The 25,524-nt window shown below is 44.4% G+C and overlaps 1 protein-coding gene across 10 annotated transcripts in view; it reads left to right on the forward strand.

Annotated features, from left to right (window-relative positions):
- LOC135905288 (centaurin-gamma-1A-like) overlaps window positions 1-24,179 on the forward strand; it is a 317,818-nt gene extending 293,639 nt beyond the window's left edge. For all 10 annotated transcript variants that reach the window (XM_065436307.2, XM_065436306.2, XM_065436305.2 and 7 more), the window contains 7 exons: window positions 2,120-2,263; window positions 3,886-3,959; window positions 4,940-5,017; window positions 5,260-5,356; window positions 9,401-9,518; window positions 12,121-12,496; window positions 20,928-24,179. In XM_065436307.2, coding sequence (XP_065292379.1) covers window positions 2,120-2,263; window positions 3,886-3,959; window positions 4,940-5,017; window positions 5,260-5,356; window positions 9,401-9,518; window positions 12,121-12,496; window positions 20,928-21,134 — 1,094 coding nt within the window. In that variant the 3' untranslated portion in view covers window positions 21,135-24,179. The remainder of the gene's footprint in view (window positions 1-2,119; window positions 2,264-3,885; window positions 3,960-4,939; window positions 5,018-5,259; window positions 5,357-9,400; window positions 9,519-12,120; window positions 12,497-20,927) is intronic.
- The last annotated feature ends 1,345 nt before the right edge of the window (window positions 24,180-25,524 follow it).

Here is a 25,524-nt window from a genome sequence, read left to right on the forward strand (position 1 = left end):
ATTGGAACGTGATCATCTCTATTTCTGGCCATAGAGTACATTTGTAAAAAAAAAAATTTATTCAGTTAAAATTTATTAGCACAGTATGGACACAATCGGTAAAGGATGGGCACATACCAGTATCACATACGCAGTGCCAAAGTTGTCTGTTTGAGCACCTGCTGTAACCCATGTTGTCTGCTTGGCAAGGCAGTAGCCAGCATATTCCTACTGACCCAAGCTGGTAGACATCTTGGGTCACTGGGTCATAGAGGTTAGATACATACTGCGGGGTGGGTAGAGTTCCCAAGTTGACCAGAGGAATGCTGCCACGGTAGCCAAATGGTAAATTGCCACACGCACATTGTGGAAGGCTGGGCTCCCACTGGCGGCAAGTTGTCATTTTGTCCACTTTCAGTTGCGTTTCTTATTTATACATTTCAAATTTTAAAAATAACTTAATTTCCCCTGTACTTCCTCTCACTTTAAATGTCGCTTCCTTGGCTATAGCTAAGAAAAAGTCCAGCCCCTCTATTTCCCTTAGTCTGACCGCTCATCGTCTGAGACTGATGTGTGGTTGGTGTATGTCAGAATTTAGCAGGGAAATTTAACAGTGCACACGGTCGAGCTGGTTGATTCGTGCTGTACTAAAAACAGCTGAAATGCTAGAAAAAAGAGAGATGAATGAGAACATCAGTCCCACTTTGGTAAAGCATTTTTAATCGTTATTTATATTTAATCACAGTTAAAACCACACAGTAGAAATGCCAGGCCACCAAACAAGCGCCAGGCTGTCCCTAGCAATGCTGGAAGTGTCATTGTGCCCAGCTTGCAAGTTTGTGTTGCCCCGTACAGCTTTCTGCACAGTTTTGTGCAAAGGCTATCTTGAAGGGAAAAAAAAATTAATGGATTGTGCTTGTGGGGCTAATTCACTTGCCCTAATTTCAACCCTGGAGCAGTAATTTGAGAAGAAACAGTATCGCACGTGGCTACAATGAGCTGAACCTTTTCAAGAAATTCCTGTGGTTGACGTGGTGGTGTCCACTCATGTGGCAGCTTCTTGTTTCACTGCACATTTACCAACATGCCTACAGTATTCACTGGAGCTTGCGGTAACGTAACTGTGCAAAACACTCAAGTTCGCTGTCGTCACAGCTGCGCAGCAATGTAAGAGTAGTAATGCTTTTTAGCCTGCTGTTCAGCGGCATTGTGCTGACAGTAGCGCAAACTTGTGTGTTCTTATCGGCAGTGGCCAAATTTTGATAGACGCAAAAATTAAATGCAAGCACCTGTGTACCAGGACATTACTGATTGAAGAGCTCTCGTAGTCCAGCTAGGTCTCTCCACCATAGTGCCACTCATAACCCACTGCACTTCTGGGATGTTAAGCTACATAAAACGTAATAATGTTTTCTTTTATTGGAATTGCACGGCTATAATTAGTGCCCCTAAACCTAGGTAGGTACCCACTGAAATGTGCTGTCAGGAAAAGTTTGGCATTTAAATGTGTGTGACTTGGTTTGGCTCAGATGGGCAGGAGGAAGTGAATCTTACGCAATAGGCAACACACGTTTTTTCCCTTGTATTGTTTGGTTCATGCAGTGCAAGACAGACGAAAGTGCTACACATTTTTTTTTTAAGTTTTCTCTTGCAACCAGAGAAACGTAAAACCTGATGTGATGTGTGCCTGTCTAGCACTGGCATTCGTGCTAGTGCGTGGCACGCAATCAATCGGGCTGTTGTTGCCTTTGCACGCACTTGCTTGTTAAGGATGCTCATTTACGTTGCTGATGGGCTTACTTCGTGGTGATTAACATGTTTTCTACGAGCCGCTTCCAGTCTGCCTAACCTCTTTTATAATTTTATTTTTCACCGATCTTCATCCATTCGTGTCCAACCAAGGGTCGCTCATCCCAGTGGCTCATTGATAATGGGGTTCTGCTGTTGTACACCAGGTCTTGGTATAAAGCATTGTTCAGGAGGTGGGATGGAAAAGAAAAAATGCTAATCCGAGCCGTCCACTGCGGCGTTCATCACAGCTGCTGTGTTGCGTTTAGGACAGTAAAACAAGCCAGTATGTCACTCAACAGCGGGTGTCATATGTGGTTAATGGTGTGCTTGTACCTCGCTGTGCTTCCAGGGATGCTCAACGGTAGTGAGACGCAGCTCATCCCCGCTGTGCCCAACACCAACCCAATGCTGTCAAAGCTGGAGACACCCAATGTAAAGAAGAGGCATAGACGCATGAAAAGCACCGGAGCCAAGAATTTTGAGGCCATGGAAGGTGAGGGCCCTGTGGTCTTTTTTAATGGCTTCTTTTATCTCAAACTAGACACTGCTTAGCATTCATACACAATGCAGGCCCTGATAGAAATAAAGAAGAAATGTCTGACAGCAAGTGAGAACAAGGTTAGTGTCCAGATGGGAAAGAAAGCTTAGGTGTGAAATAAGTTTAGTCGTGGGTTACTTGGTTCATGATTCAAGGTTGAAAAGCTGCAGCAAGATGTGGCTGATAAAGGTAAAGAAGCAGCATGAACAAAGCGAGATGTAAGAATGTTAAGAGGGCGGCCGCCTGTTCATGATAGTCGACATGTTTGCACTTGCCCTCTGTCTGTTCATGCTTCTATTCTGTCACCTTTGTGTCTGTGAATATGCGTTTTGATTAAATTAACAAAGATGTCTGGTCAGTGCTATGTGTGCACGAGGTGATGACATTTCTCATTGGCAATCATAATGATAAATCAGGTAATCAATAAAATAATTATGTGAAGAAAAAAACTGCTGAAAAAGTGGTTTCTCAATGAACTAATATCATACAGAGCACAAACAAACAAGAGACATGCTAACAGCAATTGCATTAAGCATGTTCTGCCAATAAGGTACTGTTGCACTAGCTGAAAAGCCTTGCCCAATTACATAGCATTACCCAACAGGCATGCTGAAATGGGTGCATTCTCAATTTATTTTCAACAGCACTAGCATTAGCCAAAAACAATGACCATGGCCATTGCGCCAATAGCACTCTTCATTTAAGGTGTCTCTGTGTTTCCTGCTATGTGGAATGGAAGGCCACCGACAAGTGATGGTGGTGCAGTCAGGTGCTTAAATAAAAGGTGGCTGCTTCCACACAGTGGTGTTTTGAAGATGGGGGTGAGACATTCGTTGGGGTTCTTCGAGCAAGTTAGGGGGACGTTTGTTAATAATCTTACTGACTGATAAACTATCCCACAAGTGTATGAAGCTGTGGGCTCATTCACCGTCTGGCAGTAGTATTATTGATGGACTAACGTGCAAACTTGCAGTATGTCATAGCCAAGTAGTAGATTGTTTTGAAGCATACGGGCTTTCTTTTGTTTCGTTCGTCCATTCTCATAGTCGATGGTTAGTAGGCGGGGGTTGGACTTTCACTGCTGACGCCCTTGGCCGGCACAAAGATGCTGGCGTACAAGGTGTGTGCGCTTGCGCAATCGAGTTGTAGGGCGTGTTCATTGCTAAATGACAAGTACTATTATGTGCTGTCCACCTGTACTACCGTTAGTAGATGTGTTGGTCGATGGCTCTGTTCTCTACGGAATTGCACCATGAAACTCGCACTACCTAAATATTCTCACTGCAACAAATATTATATGCCATCGAGCACACCAGTTCTCTAATAAAGCAAATGGATTTCTTCAAGTGTTTGGCCATTGTCTTACATTGGCAATCATCATCAATGGTTTTTGCACATATTATTTAGCAGCTGAAGCAGTGACACGTGATGAAATAGATATAATGAAGAGGTTGTACATTGATGAGCGACTAGTATAAGCTACTGTATGAGCTTTTTTGATCTGATGTCCTTGCATTGGCCTGGAGCGTCTGTGGGTAATCGTCCACCGGTGACATTTTGGCACATTTGCATTTCAGACTCTGATGGGTACGAGTTCATCATTGTGTCTCTCGACAACAAGCAGTGGCAGTTCGAGGCATCTAATGGCGATGTAAGTTGTAAGCACCGACATGCATGAACTTGCGTAACTGTACCACGTCTGTACACATCCTATTTCAGGGGTTGTGGGCTGTAATTGAATCCCTCTCTTCCGCCTGTATATTCTATTTCTGTTTTGAAGATATCCTTGAAGTAAATGTTCATACTGTGAGAAGGTAATCAGTAGTTAGTTTCTATGATAAACTAATTTTCTTGGGCATTTCTCTAGTAATTACAACTTTTTCTACAAGTTAGTGCAATAGACTTATGTGTTTATCAACGTGCAATCTTTTTAATGTGGAACACTAGCTTGTTGGAGCAATGTCGGTTTGTAAACCTTACAAAGCAGACAACTGTGTGTGAAGCATTCTGCAACTTGCAGAGAGCCACTTGGCTTTCTTGTTTCTCACTGAAGTGTTGTTATAGCAAAGAAAATGCTTGCAAGATCTCGTAAATTATGTTCTACTATTGGCAGCGGCATGGCCAGAATTATTGTTTTTGGTGGGAGGATGTGGGCATGCATTTGTTTGGGGATGAGGAAGGGGAAGTCGGAGAAGGGTGGGCTGGGCAGGCCGCATGCAAACACACGTGGCCCAGTGTGCCATCCCCTGGCTATTTGCACTGGCTATTGAATCAAATTTTAGAGTTGACTTTCATTACATTTATTAGTTAGTAATTTATTTTTGCTTGCCAACAATGCAATGCAAGTGACTGCTGTGCAACTTGAATAAGAAATGTATTTTGGCATTCACAGGCGTGCATTCCAGCATTATGTGTTGCTTACCATTCATGCTTTAGCATTGTGAACATTTTTGTCCAATAATTGCACTACCAAATTCTGTTTCTGTTTTGCAAGATGTAACTGCCCTTGAAGTACTCCTGAAAAAGGGCTAAACTATATTTACACACCTGATGTTGCTACCAACCTACACCAGCACAGTGGTCACTACTCGGTGGTCTTCATTCTTGCTTGTGTATTTCTCTTTTTTTCAGGATCGAGAAGGTTGGGTCAGTGCCATCGAGCAGCAGATTCTCAGCAGTCTTCAGGGAAATGAAAGCAGTAAAGCAAAGGTGATTCAAGCTTCCTCTCGAGTCTTGAGGATTAGCGTTTCTTAAAATAAAAAAGTGCCTGATTTAATTTCTCTCTATCTCTGTTCTTCTGGTGAAGTAAAATTCATAGTTTGAATTTGTGTACCTATCTCTGTTGCTATTAGGTAGATCCTTCCTGCATTGCACTTTAACATTGCATACCAAACTAGAACGAACTAGCCCGGCTTGTTATTCTTACTGTCATTGCCACCGTGTACTTGCAGAGCCGCATGAACAGCATAGTGGACTCTGCAACGTCTATCCAGGCCATTCGGACAACTGTCCCTGGCAATTCTCATTGTGCCGACTGTGATACACCGCGTAAGTTTTTTTTTCACTTGTGTGTGACCTCAGAGAATGTGCTTACTTTCCTGCACGAATCGTGTGAGGGCCAATAATTATGTAGAGGCTCTCCTCGCAGTTGATTGACGGTGCAGTTTTAATGTGAATTAGGGCCTTGTGGGAGGTGACATACACGTCAGTTATGGTGAGTTGCTCTGCTGAATTTGAAGCAGTGCTTATTTTGCTTTGAACTGAAGAATTAACTTACCACATTTTGGTCTGTAGTGGATTCACATGTCCCAGCAATGATTGCTTTGGATCAACTTGTTCTGCATTGAAGCACTCGCTCTTGCTCCGATATTGAAACGTAGATTTGCCCAGAAATCGAAGGCCGTGCTGCATCGTTTCTACAAGTTCGAGTAATGGAAGTGCCTGGCTTTAATGCTCTGATGAGGAGCATTTTGAACATTGTGGACGAGAGAAGTAGTAATTCGAACCATCACTCAAAAATTCAGCCAGTTGTTCTAGCACATTTCACAACTGAAGCTCTTCTTATTTCATGTTGGGGCAAGGGTGTAGACGATTGTAATCAAAACCTGTATTAAACAGCTAGTGAGTACTTGAGAAAGTCCATAATGATACCTGAAACTATTTTTCTAGGCATGGTTATATATTTAGTAAACAACCTCCAGCGTAGCATAAATTTCAAGTAGGTGTCGTTCAGTAATTGCAAATGGCATGGTATTTACAAACTTGAAAAATACTCTATACGTATACTACCACAAGATATTTGTATTCAGACATACATATTCACACACGAATATAAGTTCAGATAGTGTGGCAGCAGCAAGAACATTCACATAGTTGCAGAAATGGTGCAAATGAGAGTTTGCCATAAAAGTGACTGCACAGCTGTAGTGGAATTTCCACAGGGTGAATAAAGTCCTGACCACACAATCTGCGAGGTAGCTTTAGTGGTTGCAGCAGCTGTGCCAGAGTATGCTTAAACGCACCTCGGTTTATGGACTTTTCGTTTCTCCCGCACACTGCCTGGAAGATCACTTGCTGGATGGCACCCGATGATATCTGAAGCATAAGTGAAGAGTAGAAACTGAAAGCTGAAAACATGCATAAACTTATTTTATGTTCAGGCAGCAACAGCTGTGAGCATATAAATTTTTTTTTTCATGTCTATTAATACCATGCTGTTTGTCACGCATAACCAACTAGCCAACGCTGTGACATTATATTTTATCGCTGTTACATGCGAACTTGCAAGGACCATTGAAATCAAAGGTGATTACCATCTACCGGTAACATTGGGCGTTCCTCAGGGAACTGTCCTTGGCCCCCTCCTATTCTTAATCTATATTAATTATCTACCACAAAATTTATCATGTCATGTCCGTCTGTTCGCCGACGATTGCATTATTTATGCTCCAATTACTAATGCTGCTGATAAAGAATCCCTTCTGGACAATCTTAACTGCATTGAATCATGGTGCAATCACTGGTTGATGACACTTAATCCCAGTAAGTACAAGCTCATGTCTTTTCATCGTCGTCACAACCCGCATTTATTTACTTATAATATTTCCGATTCTCCTGTCGGACTTGTCCCATCCTGTACTTACCTCGGCATTGTCATCAGCAATGACTTATCATGGCGCGAGCACGTGACAAAGCTAATATCATCTGCAAATAAAAAACTAGGCTTTCTTAAACGTCATCTTCACGACGCCCCTCAAAATGTAAAGCTACTTGCTTATAAATAATTAATCAGGCCAAAACTTGAGTATGCATCCGCCATCTGGAATCCACAGCAAGCTCACCTCATTGACTCATTAGAAGCTGTGCAAAACAAAGCCGCCCGTTCCATTCATCGCTCATACTCATCCTATATTATTGTTTCATCTCTCAAACTACAGTCCCAATTATGCAGCCTTTTCCTCAGTCCCCGTATTTCTAGCCTGTGCCTATTTCACAAACTTTATTATTCCCAGCTCAAACAGCAGCCATACATCTGTGCACCGCCATCATGCACGTCTCATCGAATTGGTCATCCGCTGAAAGTCTCACGCGAACGTGCCCGTACGACTACATTTTCCAAGTCATTTTTCCTCCGAACAGCAAGCGACTGAAATGAATTTCCCCATGAAATTGCAGCCATCACCTGTCCATCAACCTTCCTAGAAAAAGTTACATCCCACCTGTCATCATGAAAAAAATGTTTTACTTTCTCATGTTAAGCCCACCCCATATGTAAAACCCCCTACAGGGGGTCTTTAAGGAAATAAAAATGAAATGAAATGATGGGAATTAGCAGGCCTCAGTGACTCTCTTCCATGAGCTTGTGAAAAGGAGCCGATTAGTAATTAGGCACACACATGTTTATGACTTTTGGTTTCAGTGGTCATTGAAAATGAGTATGCTGACTTTGCTTAGCCAGTCTTTGCCGATTTATTTCTAAAAGGAGGAGACTCAGTAATGCTGACTTGCTTATTGACGGGGCTATCCAGTCCTGCAACAGGCTGCATCACTGAATTGTCAAAAAAGAAAAAGTTTCGAGAGAGTAAGGTGGAAATATAGACTGACATAGTAAAAACAAATGTGTGTTATATTTTTATCCCAGCCAGCTCTATATTTTTTATGTGTTCTCTGAGAGTGAATTAGTTCCAGAAGTTTCTTGAAGCAGTTCCTTCTGGCCACTCAAGAACACAGAAGAATACCAACACTCCAAACGCTGTGTAATGCATGTATCATTACCCGAATGCTTTCCTGCATGTCCCGCTAAGTGTTTATTGTCATCATGTACATGCACAGTGTTCACCAAGTACGTGTCATCATCAAGAATGCTTATTTACTGAAGTAGTTTGTCTTGACTTTGAATAGTGCACACTCACCTCGCAAGCAATTTTTTTTACTGTCGAAGGAAGAGCAATCAACAATTGACAAATGCAATGAACCGCTAATAGTAATGCACATTTTGGTTTTGTGTCCGCATATTGAAACACAGACGAAAACACTTGCAAATTATACACATTATACACACCTCTACAGCCCACTTTAATTCTAGGAGATAATCTACTTGTGCCTTTGACTGAACTGTTAGGCAAAACTGGCTTATTGAGCAAGCTTTAGAGAAGTGCAGCTTTTGCTGCTTTTACTATTGAATGTCCGACACACTGGGGCTGGTGTGGTATAACCCTAGTCACTTAAGTGCCATTAAATCCGATTTGACTTACCAACTAGATATATGTAAGTTCACCGTAAGTTCACTGTCGGTCACACTCTCAAGCTGGCAGTTGTTTCCTGGGCAACCAGAGAAGAAATCCTGAGCATGTGCTCAGCTAAGCATTTAGGTTAAGCAGTTGCACAGGAAGGGTACTAATAGATAAGCCGCACGTATCAAGCTCAGTTTGCGCATCCTTCTTTTTTCATGGTGCAGTTTCCCAAAATGTTCACCCTCTGTTCTTGTTTTAATAAACAGCTGATAGATGCACTTCCTCTGTGCTGTTTTCAACCCTGTGTATGTTTGAATTTGTAGTGCTGCTTTTGCTACCATTCATTTTAACATTAATGACACTACATTCATTTATTACAGAGTCCAAAAAGTTCCTTCTGAACCAACCGAGGCTTACATAAATTTTTTTTTTTGTATATACCGCATAATGCATGCATTTTCATTTTCGTTGGGTATTAGTGAAGTTTATATCATGCTTATTAACCACATATGCAACTGTTTAAACAAGCCCATTTTCTGTTCAATTTGTTCATGTTTCCATATGTTGCTTAATTGATTTAATTTGTATTATACTGTTTTTATAATTGCTGCCTTTCTAATTTGTTTTCATAGTTGTATTTATTACTGTGGCTGCGTTAACTTTTACTTTTGTATATATCATGTACAGGAGGTCCCAGTTCAGTCTTTGACTCCGGGACCTCCTCCTGTATATTACATGTTGTAATAACTTCGTATGCAGTAATAAAATTTGATTCTGATTCAAGTATAAGCAGATATGCGTCTTAGCCTGCTATGACTAGATGTTTATGGGCTTTTGCATTTTTCGAACTATGCTGCAGAGCCAGACTGGGCCAGCCTCAACCTCGGTACTCTCATCTGCATTGAGTGCTCAGGCATCCATCGCAACCTCGGCTCCCACATCTCCAGGGTGCGGTCCCTGGACTTGGACGACTGGCCGTAAGTCCGGGCACTGTTTGCATGTATGCAGGGTGCACTGACTGAGGCATGCCCAAGGCACTGGTGTTGTCGGGCACAGAGGTGTACTCGCATAGAATTCTGCAGGAAAATGAACTATATACCGTCGTGCTAAAATTGGCGACCAGAGGCACGAGTTCCCAAGGCCTGGAGAGTGCAGCCCTGACCACACAAATGCTTACTTGCATGCACGAGCTCGCACCTCTGTGCTTATTGTGGAAAGCTATTATATCTGTTGTTGGAGGAGAGGAAAGAACAGGTGAATTCTGCTTTCTTGCCAGCCGCTGACACCTTAACAAGGGTGAGAAAGAGGGGTGGGTTATAAAGAGAACAGTGCAGGCGAAAATAGAGAGCGGGGAGGTGAAAAGTAATACTTTATCCATTTATTTATTTACAAGGTTTTGGCTGGCAGCTAGAGAATGTCTCTGACTAAACGATATAGGACACCGTAGTAATTACACACAGGCTGTCGCGCTCTATAAAAATGCTCCGACCAAATTGGACCATTTGCTTTGACAGCCTGCTATGATGCCGCCTCCAGCCAAAAAGAGGAAATTTATGACACTGCAGGATAAGGCTGCAAATATTGCCCAAGCTGAAAAGGGAAGGAAGAAAATGGGTATCGCCGAAGAATTTGGAATTGCGTGCAGTTTGATATAGACGATTCTGAAAAACAAGACCTCCATTCTCGGCGCGCTCGGAAATGGTGTGAGTGCGAAAAACAAAACGGTGAGCGCTGCGGCTTTTCCAGACGTTGACAAGGCAGTGTTTGCATGTTTTTGTGAACAGCATGCCAACAAAGTGCCGCTATCTGGCAGAGTTCTTCAGCAGAAAGTGCTAGACTTCGCATGCATTTTCGGGCCCGCTGATTTTAAGCCTAGCCCTGGCTGATTGAGCCGTTTCAAAGCCCACCACGACATAGTGGCCAAAGTCATTTCCGGGGAGGCAGCAGCCGTCGACCCTTAGACAACGTCGTCGTGGCTGCTGACCAAAAAAGGAGTATTGGACCAGTACAAGCCCTCGAACATTTACAACGCAGATGAGACGGCCTTATTCTACGAGATGCTGCCATCGAAGACCCTGGACTTAAAAGGCCAGAAATGCCGCGGGTGAAACACAGCAAGCGGCGTGTAACAATTTTGTTGTGCACCAACATGGACGGCACAGATTAACGGCCACTGCTTGTAATCGGCAGAAGTAAGAAGCCCCGCTGCTTCATGGGAAATTGTCGGCTGCCCGTACAGTACACCGCGAACCTGAAGGCATGGATGACCCGGGCCATATTTGGCAGCTGGCTCGAGGCCTTCGATACGGACATGCGGAAGGCAGGCAGATTGGTCTGCCTTTTTTTGGACAATTGCTGTGCCCATCATGTCGATGACATGGAACTGGGAAACGTGCGCTTGGTTTTTTTTCCACGGAACTGCACTTCCGTGCTGCAGCCGCTTGATCAAGGCGTCATTCGTAGCGTCAAGTGCACCTACAAGGAGAGGCTGATTCAGCGTCTGCTGCTGAACCTCCAGTTGAAGCGTCCCACCGTAGTGGACATGTTCATGGCGCTTGAGATGATGGCCGCCGCATGGGTTGCGACGTCGCCAGCCGTGATAGCTAATTGTTTTAATCATGTCGGCTTCATTGCCACTCGGCAAGCATCATGCGCTGATCCAGTGCATCGCAAGAAGATTCGCCTGAAGGTGCACTAGTTGACAGTGCTGACGGCGCAGTGCCGCCATCGCTGGCCCACGCATGGGACGAACTTTCTGCCGTGACAGATGGTGTTCCGGATGGCCTCAGCATCGATGAGTTCGTTCGTGTGGATGAAGGTGTTGTTGCCATGAAGAGATGACTGATGAGTTCATCATAAGTAGCGTTTGCCAAGGTGCCGACGACCACCAGACACCAAATCAAGAGAGGACTGCGAACCCGCGGGATCTGTTGAATGCCTTCGATGTAATTCGATCATTTTTCGGTGAGCATGATGACGACGTGGCAATCGACCACTTCGTGCAGTGCGAGTCGAGAGCAGTAAAATTGCTGCAAGGCAAGGCTCGGCAAAGTAAGCTGACTGACTTTTGGCAATAATTTTTTTTTTTTTGCAAGCCAATTTCCTTCATTGTCTTTTCTACCTCATTCTCGCGCTAACGAAATTCCTGTAAAAGCGAAATGTTTTGCTTTTCCCGGCGATTTCGTTATTGTGGGTTTCGACTGTATTACTCTGTTTCCTTATTTTTTTCTTTCTTTACTTTTTCTTTTTTTCATTTTTTCTTTGTTTTAACTCGTTACGGCATGTTTGTATGGTCCCTCCTGTTTTAACCACATAGTGGTTTGCAGTAATAAAAAAAAAGAAAAACAAAGTAAGCTCCATCACCACAATGAGGTAGGTGTGAGCTGGTGCATGTCAACAAGCATTCGTGTGGTCTGGGCTTAAGAGTAACGTGAGTGCTGGGCGTTAAAACAAGAAATGGCATCGCAGGACAGAGCATTTTGTCAGGCGGCAGGGTAGCAGATTTTGAACACTGCCTCAATAGATTTGAGTTGTCAAGTTATAATACTATTGTTCTCCTCCTGCCTGTTGTTTCCGTAGGCCGGAGCACGTGGCCGTGATGATGGCCCTGGGCAACATGGCGTCCAACAGCATCTGGGAAGGCAACGCTGCTCGCAGTGGCTATGCCAAGCCCGGACCCCACTCGAGTCGCGACGAGAAAGAGCGTTGGATTCGGGCCAAGTACGAGCAGCGAGAGTTCCTGGCACCCCTGCCTTCTTCGAGCGGGCCCACCGCTCAACAGCTTCGCGATGCCGTGTGCCGTGGCGACGTCCGACAGGTGGCGCTGCTGTTGGCGCACGCAGCACCCCACCAGCACGAACTGGTCAACGCACCGACGAGCGCCCGAGACTCGCGGACCCCGCTTCACATGGCCGCTGCATTGGGAAAGCTGGCCATGGTGCAGCTTCTGCTATGGGTGGGTGCCAATTCCACGTAAACCTGTTCAGGGGCGGTGTATGCTTTTCAGAATCAGAATCAGAATCGGTTTTATTTTCCTCAAGGAAAGGACACCCTGCCACGTCGGATTTTTCAAAGCGCTGCATTTTTTTGCGTTGGCAATCCACCTTTTTCGCATTCCTGTGCTGCCCTCTGTCCCACGCTGCTGGAAACATTTTGGAAGGGTGCCAGGGCTTTCGCCAGTTGATTTGTGCACCTGCACCCATGTTGAGTGCGTGTAGGTTGTGCATTTCGTGGATCATGATTCTCCGGGACAGCGTGACTTTCCTTGAAGTCCTGTAGCACTTGCAGGCTACTGGGTGAGCAGGCCCGAGGGTGCTGTTGTGCAATCAGTGGGGCCGATAAAGGCACGCTGAGCCGTCTGCCGATGCGGCTGCCTTGAAATTGTTGTTGCTGATGTCTGCTCTTGCACCTGGCTTTTGCATTCCTTTTACACATTCATTAGACATTTCGCATATTCATGAAATCTTCAAGGACACCCTGCCACGTCGGATTTTTCAAAGCGCTGCATTTTTTTGCATCGACATATATCAACAGGCCGTTGTTAGCTTCGGATATTGTGGAAATGGCACATCGCTGATATCAAATAATGTAAAAACATAGCAAAACATGCATATCTGTGCATATGAGCCGCATTGTTCCACCTTGAGACGAGTCAATGGGAGCGGCCGAGCCACAGAAACAACTGCAACCGTGATTCGGACGCATATATTATGGGCTGTCATTACTGATTCTCGCTTTTCTTTAAGTTCATCAGGCTTACAGTTTGCGCTTGCCATAAAGTATTATTAGAGAAAGAACTGTGCACGGCATGCTCACTTAGAGGCCGTGTAGTCCTCCAGCGAAAATGCGGATGCCATTGCTTGCGCCGTTGGTAAATAAGCGAGGCAGTTGTTTATGCTCGGTGTTTATGGCGGTTGTTTCCCATTTGAGGCAGAGGTAAACAGTGCTTCTCTGGAACTAAGAAATGTCAGCATAACAACACGTACAGATCCACCCATGTATGTAGCGAATGCGACTGGCAGCTTACGGGAATGGTGCCGTGTCGCCACTTGCCGCTTATTGTGTGTGCGCCGTGCGAAGTGAAGAGCAGTTGACATCAAATCGCTATGGGGCCACAACCGAACTATAAAAGCAGCTTCCTTCATCGTAACTGCTTATATTAAGGTGCACAAACTCGATGGGGCCGTGCTTAACCCAGTCTTTGCTAAACAGTATCGATATCGGTTCAAAGTTCATGTGCATGACTTGAGAGGACTGAAGCTTGGGCATTCCAACTCTGAAGGCATGTTTCGACTCGCATTGACTGCGATTAATTATGTATACGAGCGAAGGCGCTGTGGCCATCTCATTGTCAGTTTGACAGCCGATTGCATGGGGCTCGGTCGCACAATCAGGGTCGGCACGCTGATTTTGGCAGTGCCATAGGCAACAAAGCCCACTGCACTATGTCAGCTCGCACCTGTCGGTTGCGTTCTTGTCGGCCTATTATGATAAAATGCTCTCGGCGACAAACTATGCGGAGTAGTTGGCCAATCGTTGGCATCAGCATTTTGTGGGTCTCGTATCGACCCAGTGTTACCGTGCGCTATAAAAGTACTTGAAGTTCCCACCGTGGTTGCTTAGTGGCTATAATGTTGGGCTGCTAAGCACGAGGTTGCAGGATCGAATCCCAGCCACGGCAGCCGCATTTCGATGGGGCCAAAATGCGAAAACACCTGTGTTTAGGTGCACCAGATTTAGGTGCACGCTAAGCAACTCCAGGTGGTACAAACTATTCCAGAGTGCCTTGTAATCAGATTGTGGTTTTGGCACATAAAACCCCATAATTTAATTTGAGTACGTGAAGTCAGGCACGCACTGCCACCACCAACAAGAGAGGGCCGATGCTGCAAGAATATTTCATCAGCAATGTGATGTTTTGAAGTGTCGCCCAAGTGTGATCCATGGGCTTACTGATAAATTTGCTAGTGATCAAGGTGGCAACTACGTGGTTCAAGGTTCAGTCTGTATGAAGCCTTGGCCACTTTCTGTTTTAAAGTGGAACTGCAGTCTTATGTTATGCACGTTTTTGGCACTGCACGAACATAGAGCTATGTACCAGTGGAGTTCCAATGCAATATATGGCACGAATGTTTACTGCAGTGCATGTTTGCGCTCTTTTTTTTTTTTCGGGGGACTTTCCCCCAATATCAAGTAGTGGTGGCCGTGTGTGCGCTCCTTCCAAAATGTTTCGCGACTACTGTAATCCGCTTAGGCAGGGTGCATGGGCCGTTGCGCCGTGAAAAAGGGGGATTCATTTTTGCCAGTGTAGTGGTAGAAAGGAAAACACCTTGCAAATTGAGCTGCATGTAAATTGAACACTTTTTATACCATACGTCAGCAAAATAAATGGAACTCGCTCTGACTTGCACAAAAAATATTTTCGCTTAGGGCCCACCCATACTCATACGTGCCAAAATTCTACTCAGCAATGCTCACTCGAAGTCGAGACACGTGGCTCGCTCTGAATTGGAGCAAGTCAACTCGTGAGTGAGTCTGCCAACCTACACTGCATACAGAGTGGCTTACTTTCACTTCACTGCACTAAGTGCAGTCAAACCTCTATATAACAAACATTGAGATAACAAATTATTAGATACAGTTAAACTTCCATATAACGAAGTTGGCAAAATCGGCAGTTTGCTTTGTTATATCGAAATTCTTTTCTTTTGAAATTCAATCTTTTATATGTCGTCGCCAATAGATTTTTCTTACACGGAAGGGGCCACAATATTTACCAAATTATTGGGCAGACGGAAGAAGCAAATTTGAAAGAGAAAAAAGAAAAAGGTTTTGTTGAATTTGAGGGATTACGACAAAAGATATGGTTTCATACCATGTTGACGACATATTCTCATTGACAGTGGGAAATGAACCGAGCCACACTTTCATGTCGCCTCCGTGCCTGATAGTGTTGCCTGCAGTGGGACGATGCGATCGTGAAAAGCGTCGGCAGTGGGAAGTCTGCTTCTCGCTTCAACATGTCTCTGGAACTCGACATTCTGCAACTTCCAGTAATAAACGTGCCGGCAGACAGCGCACAAGATGCCATGCCATATCGGTACGCCCACCCTTTGCGCACGTGGCAGATTACCTCTAAGACGGGGCATAGGCTACATAACGCTCAGCTCTGCTAATCCACAACTACTCTAGATAAGGAGACACGCGGAAACCTGCCTCTCTCCCCTCACTCCTGCTCGCCCGCGCTTGATCATGTTGTTGTGAGCTTGCTCCCTTTTCCCATTGCTTGCACGGCAAGGCACCACTTAAGAAGCCACCATCCTTCTTAGCTCACCCTTGCACACTTACACTCGCATGCAAAAGTCACTCAAAGCATACAGGCCATGATAGTATCTTATTGCGCTTGGACTTTGTGCAGAACACGATGCTGCTCTGCTTCCACAGTCTGGTCGTTCTTGGTTGCGCGGTGTGTGATTTGAGAAGTGCACTCGCAAGCAGCTCCGTGTAATTGAACCATTTGACCATCTGTATCCACGGAAGCTTCCGTTTATTGTCTTGGTATTCCTTTCCGGCGGCAGTGAAGTTTTGTTATATTGAAATCATGCATTAGGGGGACACACACTTCGTTATATTGAGGCTCTAAATACATGTGTTCTGTGGACAAGAAGTCATAAAATGTTAAATTCTTCGTTATACCGAGGATTTTGTTACATGGAATTTCGTTATATTGAGGTTTAACTGTATAATGTAAATGTGCTGAACAGATGGTAGAGCCACAGCCCCAGAAAGGCTTTGTTAGTCCCAGGTTCAGTCCTCAGCTGGGAACAAATTTTTCAACTGCAAAGCTTTCTTTCTGAGAAACCTCTATGGGTTTCCTTTGTATAGCTCATATTATGTTGAGGCAGATGACAGTTTTCTCAACATAAATCTTCTCCACCTTGAGGGCTTATGCAGAATTGATTTGCCAGCGATGCAAGTTTAATATGCTTCTTTGTGATACAGTGAAACCTCGTTAAACCGTAGTTGGCCGGAGCTCGGAAAAAGTACGTACTAAACGGTAGTGCTGTTTAACCGAAATAGCATGAGATCGCCCACTTACCTGTCGAAAACGGAACCCAGAGAGAGTGTAATGAAAGGGGAAAAAAACATGCAGTACTTATTCACTTCGCACGACAAAGGTGTTATTTTCGTTTGATGCTGCGGCGGCCTAGCACGACGACAGCGGCCTCAAACTTACTGAAGCTGCGTGCCAGCTTTTCAGCCAGCCCCCTCTTCTCGGCAAGCACTCACATGGCAGATTACTTGTTGGCGTTACGTATTCTCCGTGCACGCGCGCAGTAGTGCTGCAGAAGTCCCGGTGACGCCTTTTTCATTGCCGGGTGCCGGAGTTTGGAATACTTTTCGTTTGGAATAGAGTTACGTTATCGCGCCCCTGTTCTCGTCACAACAATTGCATTCATGAAGCTGACGTAACGCGCAGCTTCATGATGCCAGCACGGGCCTGAATCGCCCATGCTGTTGCTTTCCGTGTCGTCCTCATCACTGCCCCTAGTCGACACTTCGGCAACAACAGAGGAAACGATGGCGAAAAGTCGAACCTCGTAGCCGACATGTTGTCGCGGTCGCAGCAGCGCTGCCGAGCAACTTCTTCGCATTCCATATGCCACACACCGTAGTCAACACCAGATCCCTGTCGCGTGCCAGCACCGTCTTCTTCGTGTCATGTTCGATAGCATGGACGATGTCTAATTTTTCTTCTATGCTGAGCACTCGGTGTCTTTTTTATCGAGCTACGGAATGATGCGAGTCCTCGCTTGCACGACGCCATAACGCTCTCTGGCATGGCGTCAAAATGATGTTGATGTGGCTTCACGCACAAACGCACAGGGCACTTGGAGGCCGTTGTTCCGATCTCTGACTGAGGCTTGTTGTTCTGCTGGGCCGCCTGATTGAGACGACACACTGCCGTGTTTGCACGACGAAAAGTTGAAACACTAAGTTTTAACCGATGCGTGCGCAATAAGCTGATACGGTTTATGCGGATACAAAACACATTATGTTCAATGGTTGTAGAGTCGGGGATTTGACTTTACTACATTTAAAACGGAACTACTGTTTAAGCGGGTACAGTTTAATGAGGTTTTACTGTACTAGTGTGTAATGAACGCGCGCTTGTAACGGATGTTGAATGCCACATGATTATAACAAGGTTCGACTGTCACTGCCATGTGTGATGGGATGTCCAACAGGCTGCATTCTGTTGCGAATAGCGAAAGAGTTATATTAACTTTCTCCTAATGCTCTGGGCCAATAATTAACATGTTTATCTACTTTGAGCTGGTCGTTACATTTTTTTCTGGAAAAAAGAAAGAATGCCATGCAAATGGCTGTACACTAAATCGGTATTTAGTTGCTATTTAGAGAATGGAGAAATGACAAAATGTGCTATGCATCATCCAATGCAGTGGGTGCACGTTAAAGGGACACTAAAGCGAAACAATAAATCAGTTTAGACTAATGAAGCATTGTTTGAGAACCCTGCAGGGAGTAATTTCAAAATAATAGTTTGATTATTAGATGAGAAAATGAAGGTCCAAGTATCGGTATTCGAATTTTGCGCCGGTACGTCAGCGTGTCATCAGGGATTCAAAAGTATGTTTTCGCATTTGGGTCGTGTTGACTTAATAAAGGTGCCTGAAACTTGCCATGTTTAATATTTGGTTCCTTTAGAACACAATGTAGTCAATCTGTACCGCTATATATAGTTAGTCGCCTCTACAAGATGCCATCAAAATCCAAGACGTCACAGCCCCCAGGTGCGGGAACTTAAGTAGGCGTCGCCACCCGTATTTCGTTTTTGCACTTTTTTTGGCTTACCAAACATCTTATCGTTATAAGAGTGGTGTTTTTCGTGTTGTATAAGGGTAATTTACTGATGCAGAAGAAATCATTTTTCACTTTAGTGTCCCTTTAAAGAACCCCGGGTGGTAAAAAATGATCCCGAGTCCCCCACTGCCATGTACCTCATAAACATATTGTGGTTTGGCACATAAAACCTCAGTATGTAATTAATTACTTGTAATGATTTCACTTTCTTTCCAAATCTGTGCTCTTTATTGATACAGCAGTAGCTGTGTTTAGCAGATGAGAAAAACAAGGCTGGCAATCATGAATGAGCAGTGGCCAGAGTCTCCTGCCTGTCAAATATAACTGCATAATTACATACCTGGCAGTCTTCTTTGTGAATTTCTTCTAGAAGCTTATAAATTGGGGCTCGTTCTATGATTTTAGAAACGTTGCATGTTTTATATAATATAAGCTGTGTAAAAAATAATAAAAAAAAAACATGCAGATCCAATTTGCAACATCGGAATCTCAAATTGCATGTAGCTTGTTTGAGTAAGTGAGGTATCGGAAGGTAGTGAATGACACCAGCACTGCCTCGCCATCTGAAGCTGTTAGGAATCTGCTTCACAATCAGGACAAAGGCAGTGTGTGGTGCTTGCCAAAGGAAAATGTTGAGAAGAGGTGTACGCACAGAGAAGTACAACACGCATCTAAATAGTAGTACATTGTAGTAGTAGTGTAGTGCGCACTACACTTCACACACTTTGTGTCATAGTGGCAGAACCATTCAGAACACACCAAGTGCTGAAGTTGCCTGTTTGGGTACATACCCATGGCCCAAGTTGTCCATATACAACAACCACAAATGCATCTGGCAAGGCAACAATGATGAACGACAAACCATGGATAAGGGGCAATGAAAGCTTCGCTTTAAGATGTCGCTAGAAACATGTAGAGACATCGTTTCAAAAGAGTCTTGTTTGGACTCGTGAGGTATTGAACATTGCATCAAACGTTCCTTGCGTGGTGCTGACATGATTCTTGAATCCCTCGTACAATTGCTCTTAGAGCTTGCCTGCATCCCTAGGCTTTCTCAGAATACCGAGTAGCATTTCCCGCTAGTTCTTTCTGCAGGGGACACTAGCATTCTCACGAGTACTGGGAGGCTATTCTTAAGACAACGCGGAAGGTGTCTAAACCTCTTTAGCAGTTGGCAGCTCATACCGTATTTACACGATTGTAAGTCGACTCGAATGTAAGTTGACCCCCCCATATTGCTTGACCGGAAAAAAAAAAAAAATAAGAGAGCATACCCAAGGGCGCATTCGATAACGAAAATTTATTAGTAGCTGACATGGTCACTCGACTACTCGTCTTCACTAGTGCTGCCATCGTCATCGTTGCTGCGGTCCCACAGCGCGTCGTGGTCCAGCAAAATTTCAAATTTGGCAAACGACCGCACCAGGACATCTTGCAGAACAGCAGCCCACGCCAAATGCACCCAACCACACGCAGCCATCACGGAGGCTGTTTTGACGGGTCCGGTTGGCGTAATTTCGCAGTCTTCTGCCGCCAGCCACTCGTTGTACTCACGGTGGAGCAGAACCTTAAAATTAAGGCAAAGGTCCGGGCTTGTTTCATGACCACGTCACACTTCAATGGCACGAACCGATCACGCATTTTAGCGACGTACACCGCAAGCTTAGCCTACAGCTCTGGAAAGCATCCAGACTTTGGCACGTGGGAAATTTGTCACTTGCCATCACAGGGTGAAAATTTCGCTTCGCTGCAGTCGCCACTCTCGCACCACCCATTTAGAAACATCGAAATTGCGGCCCGCTGCACAGTGATTTGTTTCCGCGGCGTAAAGGATGGCAGCCCCCTTGAACGCTGCTGTGAACGAGTGCCGAACGATTAGTGGGCCTGCAGCACTCATGACGACTGGGGAAGCATAGAAGTAGCACGTAGCCAGCAGTCAAGTGGAACGCATCAAAAAGTTGGTCAAACCAACTCCAATGCCTTTAAACAGAGAAAGAGAAACCCGCGAGCGGCGTCTGCTCTCCCATGAACTACCGATACCCCCCGCAAGCGCCGCCGTTCTGAGGGTGTCGCCGCAAATGGGAACAGCGGCGCTTTTATCAACTATCGACACCACCCCCCCCATGAGTGTTGCATGCACTGCAAGACTCTCAAAAATGTTGAAAAACCCTTCCGAAAAGCGAACAAACACGCGGGATAGCAAAAAGATACGGGTAGGGCCATAGAGAAAACATAAAATTGTAACTACGTTGTAGCTCTTGTTGGTATCGCTTTTTTTGGCGGGGCCATGTTTTCGTTTCGATTGTAAGTCGACCCCCCAACTTCAGACTTTCAAATTTTAAAAAAGGGGTCGACTTACAATCGTGTAAATACGGTAACTGCCATTCGTAGCGACTGTGTTGTGAGGATCAAGAGCCACTGGAGCCCACGGCTTCTACTTTGATGCTCTGCTCATTCGAAGTAAAGTGGTCTAAGAGAAGCCCGTTCTCTTGAACTTCCAGAACAATGCCAATGCCAAAGCTGTGGACTCGGAAGGCCGGACCCCACTGGTGTACGCAAAGAACTCTAACTTTACGGAAATCTACGAGCTCCTCCTACACAGCGGAGGACCCGACCCGAACCAGCTGTCGACCACGCTGTCTCGGCGGAGGGGTAGCCTGTCCAAGCGGTCGGACGTCTTCGACAAGCTCCCGGCCAGCATCATCTAGAAGCCCAAAGACAGTTCCTGGTTCACCATCCATCATCTCGTGCCACCACTGCGCGCTGCTTTCATTGTTGCATCACCCACTCCCCTCGATCATATTTTACATCCTCCACTGTTTTGTGTTGTTACTCCCTGGTTTTTATTTGCTGATGAATTGCGAAATGACTTAATATATTACACCTGCCTGTCTGTCTACCTACTGCCCTTCTGTGCTGTTGTGTAGACATTTGTCCTGTGTTTGTTTCATCACATCTCGACGTTTTTTTTAATGCCCTGACAAAGTATGAGTTGTCTTCTTTTGTTAGTCTATTCGCAGCTGCGAATGGGCTCTGGACAACACTTCCTACAAAGCAAGCAAGATCTTATTCAGTGTTGTTAATTGAGGAAAAAAAAAAAAAACATACCCTTTTCTGTCTGTTAGAAAGTTGGGCATAAATGATATGTAATTAGACCTGTTTATGACGACGCGTTTCTGGAAATTTAAAGGAGAGACTACTCGATGCTTCTTTTGATTCCTGTTACATATTGAAGTTTATGGGACAAAAATACATGCAGTCCTTAACTCTGCATAACTTCATGTTTTTTCATAGTGTTCAGGCTCTCTTAGTTTTTCTCACATGCCATCTTTGCTACGAATACAAACAGTTCCTGCCCAAATAGCTAGTCCTGACTTTAAATTAAATGTGTGTAGTTACTACTACTAGCAATTTAGCGCCGCAGAAGCTCAATCATTAAACAGTGCGTTGGATATCTTGAAGACTGCTTGCATTCTCACGGGCGTACACGCATAGAAAGGCTATTCTGCAGTGGCAATTTGCTGCCTGTCAAGACTTCTCACTGCCCACTGCAGGCATGTGGGTGCACTTGTGGGAATGCAAACTGACCAGATGCTCCAAAAGTGGGGCCGAGCCGTAACGATGCCTCTCTCAGCCAAGCAGTGCGGCCAGGAAGGTGTGTGCAGCGCCAAAGCCCCATGTGTGCGTGCATGAACGCGTGCTAGAATTTGTTAGGATCTCGCCGAAGCTGTGCTTCAGTGGCTGTTTAGCCATGCGAATGAATGAAAGCGTTTGTACTGCAGTGCTGAAGTTCTAGCTAGGAAATTGTTGCTCGCCGGAACCGGCACACCATTCTCTTTCTTTCTATGGCACTTCGTGTGTCCGTCACATGACCACCGCATGCACTACTCGCCGGCGGTGTCTCGAGTCTTGAGTGTGAAGAAAACACTGCTCACCGTCCATGCACTTAGTTTCTTCATTTCGTTCTTTGTGGCAACCCTCTGTGGTTAATTAGTAGGACTGGCACAGGGCAATGCAAGAAAAATGCCGTACTGTGCAGTGCGACAGATAAGTAAAAAAAGGGCTGGGCTACACAGGACAGCACCAGTGTAGTCACACACCAATCGACTGGCGGCTGTCCCACCAAGAGCATTTCTCCTGCCTTGTGTTGACCTACTCTCTTTGATAGTTGCCTGTCATGCCGACATGTACTCGTCTCTAGCAGCCCTATGCTTTTCACATGTGTTTGTCCGACTGATTAACCACAACCTGTGGGATCTGACCCTCCCAACTTTCGTTTCTACTGTATTGTGGCATGCACCCTTTTATCTTTGACTGGCTCACTCTTTTGTTGTCTGCAGTCTATCCTACATGGACTGCGCTTGCTTAGTTTATAAAGGTCTATTGCAGACCTGGTTTATTATGGCATATAGGTTTACTTGAAAAATATTTTTTATGCATCGCGACTACTTGCTTCATTGTAATGTCTTATTTTAGGAAACAACTTTGTCAAAATTACATCTACAACAGATTTCAAATCTCTTCAGCACGCAATCTTTGTGGGTGGCAGCGGTCTTTTCGAGCGTCATCACGAAAACAGTTTATTCTTTGATCAATTCTTTCGCAAGAGGCGCAGAAACATTACTTTGTGGCTGTTTAAAACCAAGCAATAGCACTGAAATATAAATTTTGAAGAACATTTTTCTTCATTTACACAAAATGCAGACACAGTCCCTGTGTGTCTCTTTGATGCTTTGATTTTGTATCACTGCATGCCATGTGCTGTGGTTACGTACTGTAGTGGCCTCGGTGTACATATGTTTCTATAATTTATGTATGTTGATTAATAGAGGCACTTGTTCATAGCTTGGAGGCCTGCCAATGGTGTGTCCTCTGATTGCACCAATTCTCCTCTGTGCATGTGTTTGTTGTTGCTATATTCTGGCAGGTTGTGGAAATGTACATACTGCAGATATCTAAGTTAATTTTTCACAGATGCAATCATGTTCCCTACTGTGAACATGAGATTTCTCTTGTTTTCCGTTTTTTTTTGCTTCTTAAGCCAGGGCAGTCAAGAATTGCTTTGTACAGCAAACACAGAGAATCTTATGGAAGATCACAGTTTATGTCTGTATGTAGGTTAATTTCTACTATGCCAGCGTTTCTATTTAATGCTCAGTCATGCAGCTGGGTTATTCTGTCAACATTCCGTTTGCAAGTGCGTTACTATAAAAACATTTAAGCAGCTTCACTTGACTGACAAAATGTGTCCGAGTTTATAATTTTTTTTTTGTTTTACGAATTGTCTAGTTAGTCACAATTAGCCAAGTTATGTGGAAGTAACGCACAAAGTCAACTGGATTTTATATGGGTATTGATTCAGTGACGTAACTTCCGGCTGCATTTTGTGTGTGGTTCCTACGTAGTGTTGCTTACATTGTGAAAGTTGCTGACGCCATACTCTGTTGTGGCAGGACTAAGATATATATATATATATATATATATATATATATATATATATATATATATATATATATATATATATATAGGCCCAGCAACATTGTAGACAAGTGATTGTGTGTTTAGATTCCCACAATGTGCTGTTGGCATTGGGCTGTTCTCTTTGATTACAAGGCATGGCCGCTGTCGTGGCTGGAAGCAGTATATGTATGTAGCATTTTGTAAATTTGTAAAGAAATAGTAAACAGGTTGTTTGTAATGTCAGTTTTCTTTTCAGGCAGAAAAGAATAAAGTTATACAATGTGTACAAACCACTCCTGGTGCACTGTTATTCCTGCAAGGGGAATAGATTTCCTTGTTGCAACTTGGTGCATCTGAGGCAGTGCTAGTCTTGAACCAAAGGGCACGAGTCCACTGGGTGTAAAGAGGACTAGATACCTGTAGCAATGCTCGGAGACCCATCCTAGTGAGATAAGCAGTGTAATGTGTAAATTGATTACTGCCATGCATTGTTCTGAGCAGTTATTTGAAGTATCGCTTCATTGGCTTGTATATATCGCAAGCTTACCATTATAATAGAAAAGGAAGGTGTACAATTGGTGCATTTTACCAGTGCTGACATACGGGGCACGGACTTAAAGACTGGCAAAGAAGCTTGAGAACAAGTTAAGGACCACGCAAAGAGCGATGGAACGAAGATGGCGAGGCATAACGTTAAGAGACAGAAAGAGAGCGGTTTGGATCGGAGCAAATGGGCATAGACAACATTCTAATTGACATCAAGAGAAAAAAATGGAGCCGGGCGGGTCATGTAATACGCCGGTTAGATAACTGTTGGACCATTAGGGTTACAGAATGGGTACCAAGAGAAGGAAAACGCAATCGAGGATGACAAGACTAGGTGGAGCGATGAAATTAGCAAATTCGCGGGCGCTAGTTGGAATCGGTTGGCGCAGGACAGGGGTAATTGGAGATCACAGGGAGAGGCCTTCGTCCTGCAGTGGACATAAAATATGCTGATGCTGCTGCTGATATCGCAAGAGGCGATTTTTGGTGGCTCGGAAAAAAATAAATAAATGCAGATTGTTGACAAAGTGTAATGCATTAGCATTAAAAGCTAGCACTGCTGTCTGAAAGTGCTGTTCGTAATTGCCATCCTCTTTTATTCTCTGTTAAAATGTGCAGCTCGAAAGGCATTTACAAAATAAATAAATGTGTATATATATATATATATATATAACGAGAAGAAAGGGGGTTAACCGAGGGGCCCGGTTTTTATTAGTCATATCATAAGAAGCCAACAAACACTGACACCAAGGACAACATAGGGGAAATTACTTGTGCTTAATAAATGAAAATAAAGAAACGATAAACTAATGGAAATTAAAGTGGATGAAAAAACAACTTGCCGCAGGTGCGAACCGAACCCACAACCTTCGCATTTCGCGTTCTACTAGGACACATAAAATGCCCAAGAAAGTGGATGGGAAAACGGTGCCGGGGTAGCTCAATAGGTAGAGCATCGCACGCGAAATGCGAAGGTTGTGGGTTCGGTTCCCACCTGCTTTTTTTTCAACATAAAGACTTTTTTCAACATAAAGATTCCCACCTGCGGCAAGTTGTTTTCTCATCCACTTTAATTTCTATTAGTTTATTGTT

The sequence above is a fragment of the Dermacentor albipictus genome, chromosome 4 (genome assembly GCF_038994185.2).
Source record: "Dermacentor albipictus isolate Rhodes 1998 colony chromosome 4, USDA_Dalb.pri_finalv2, whole genome shotgun sequence".
NCBI lineage: Eukaryota > Metazoa > Arthropoda > Arachnida > Ixodida > Ixodidae > Dermacentor > Dermacentor albipictus.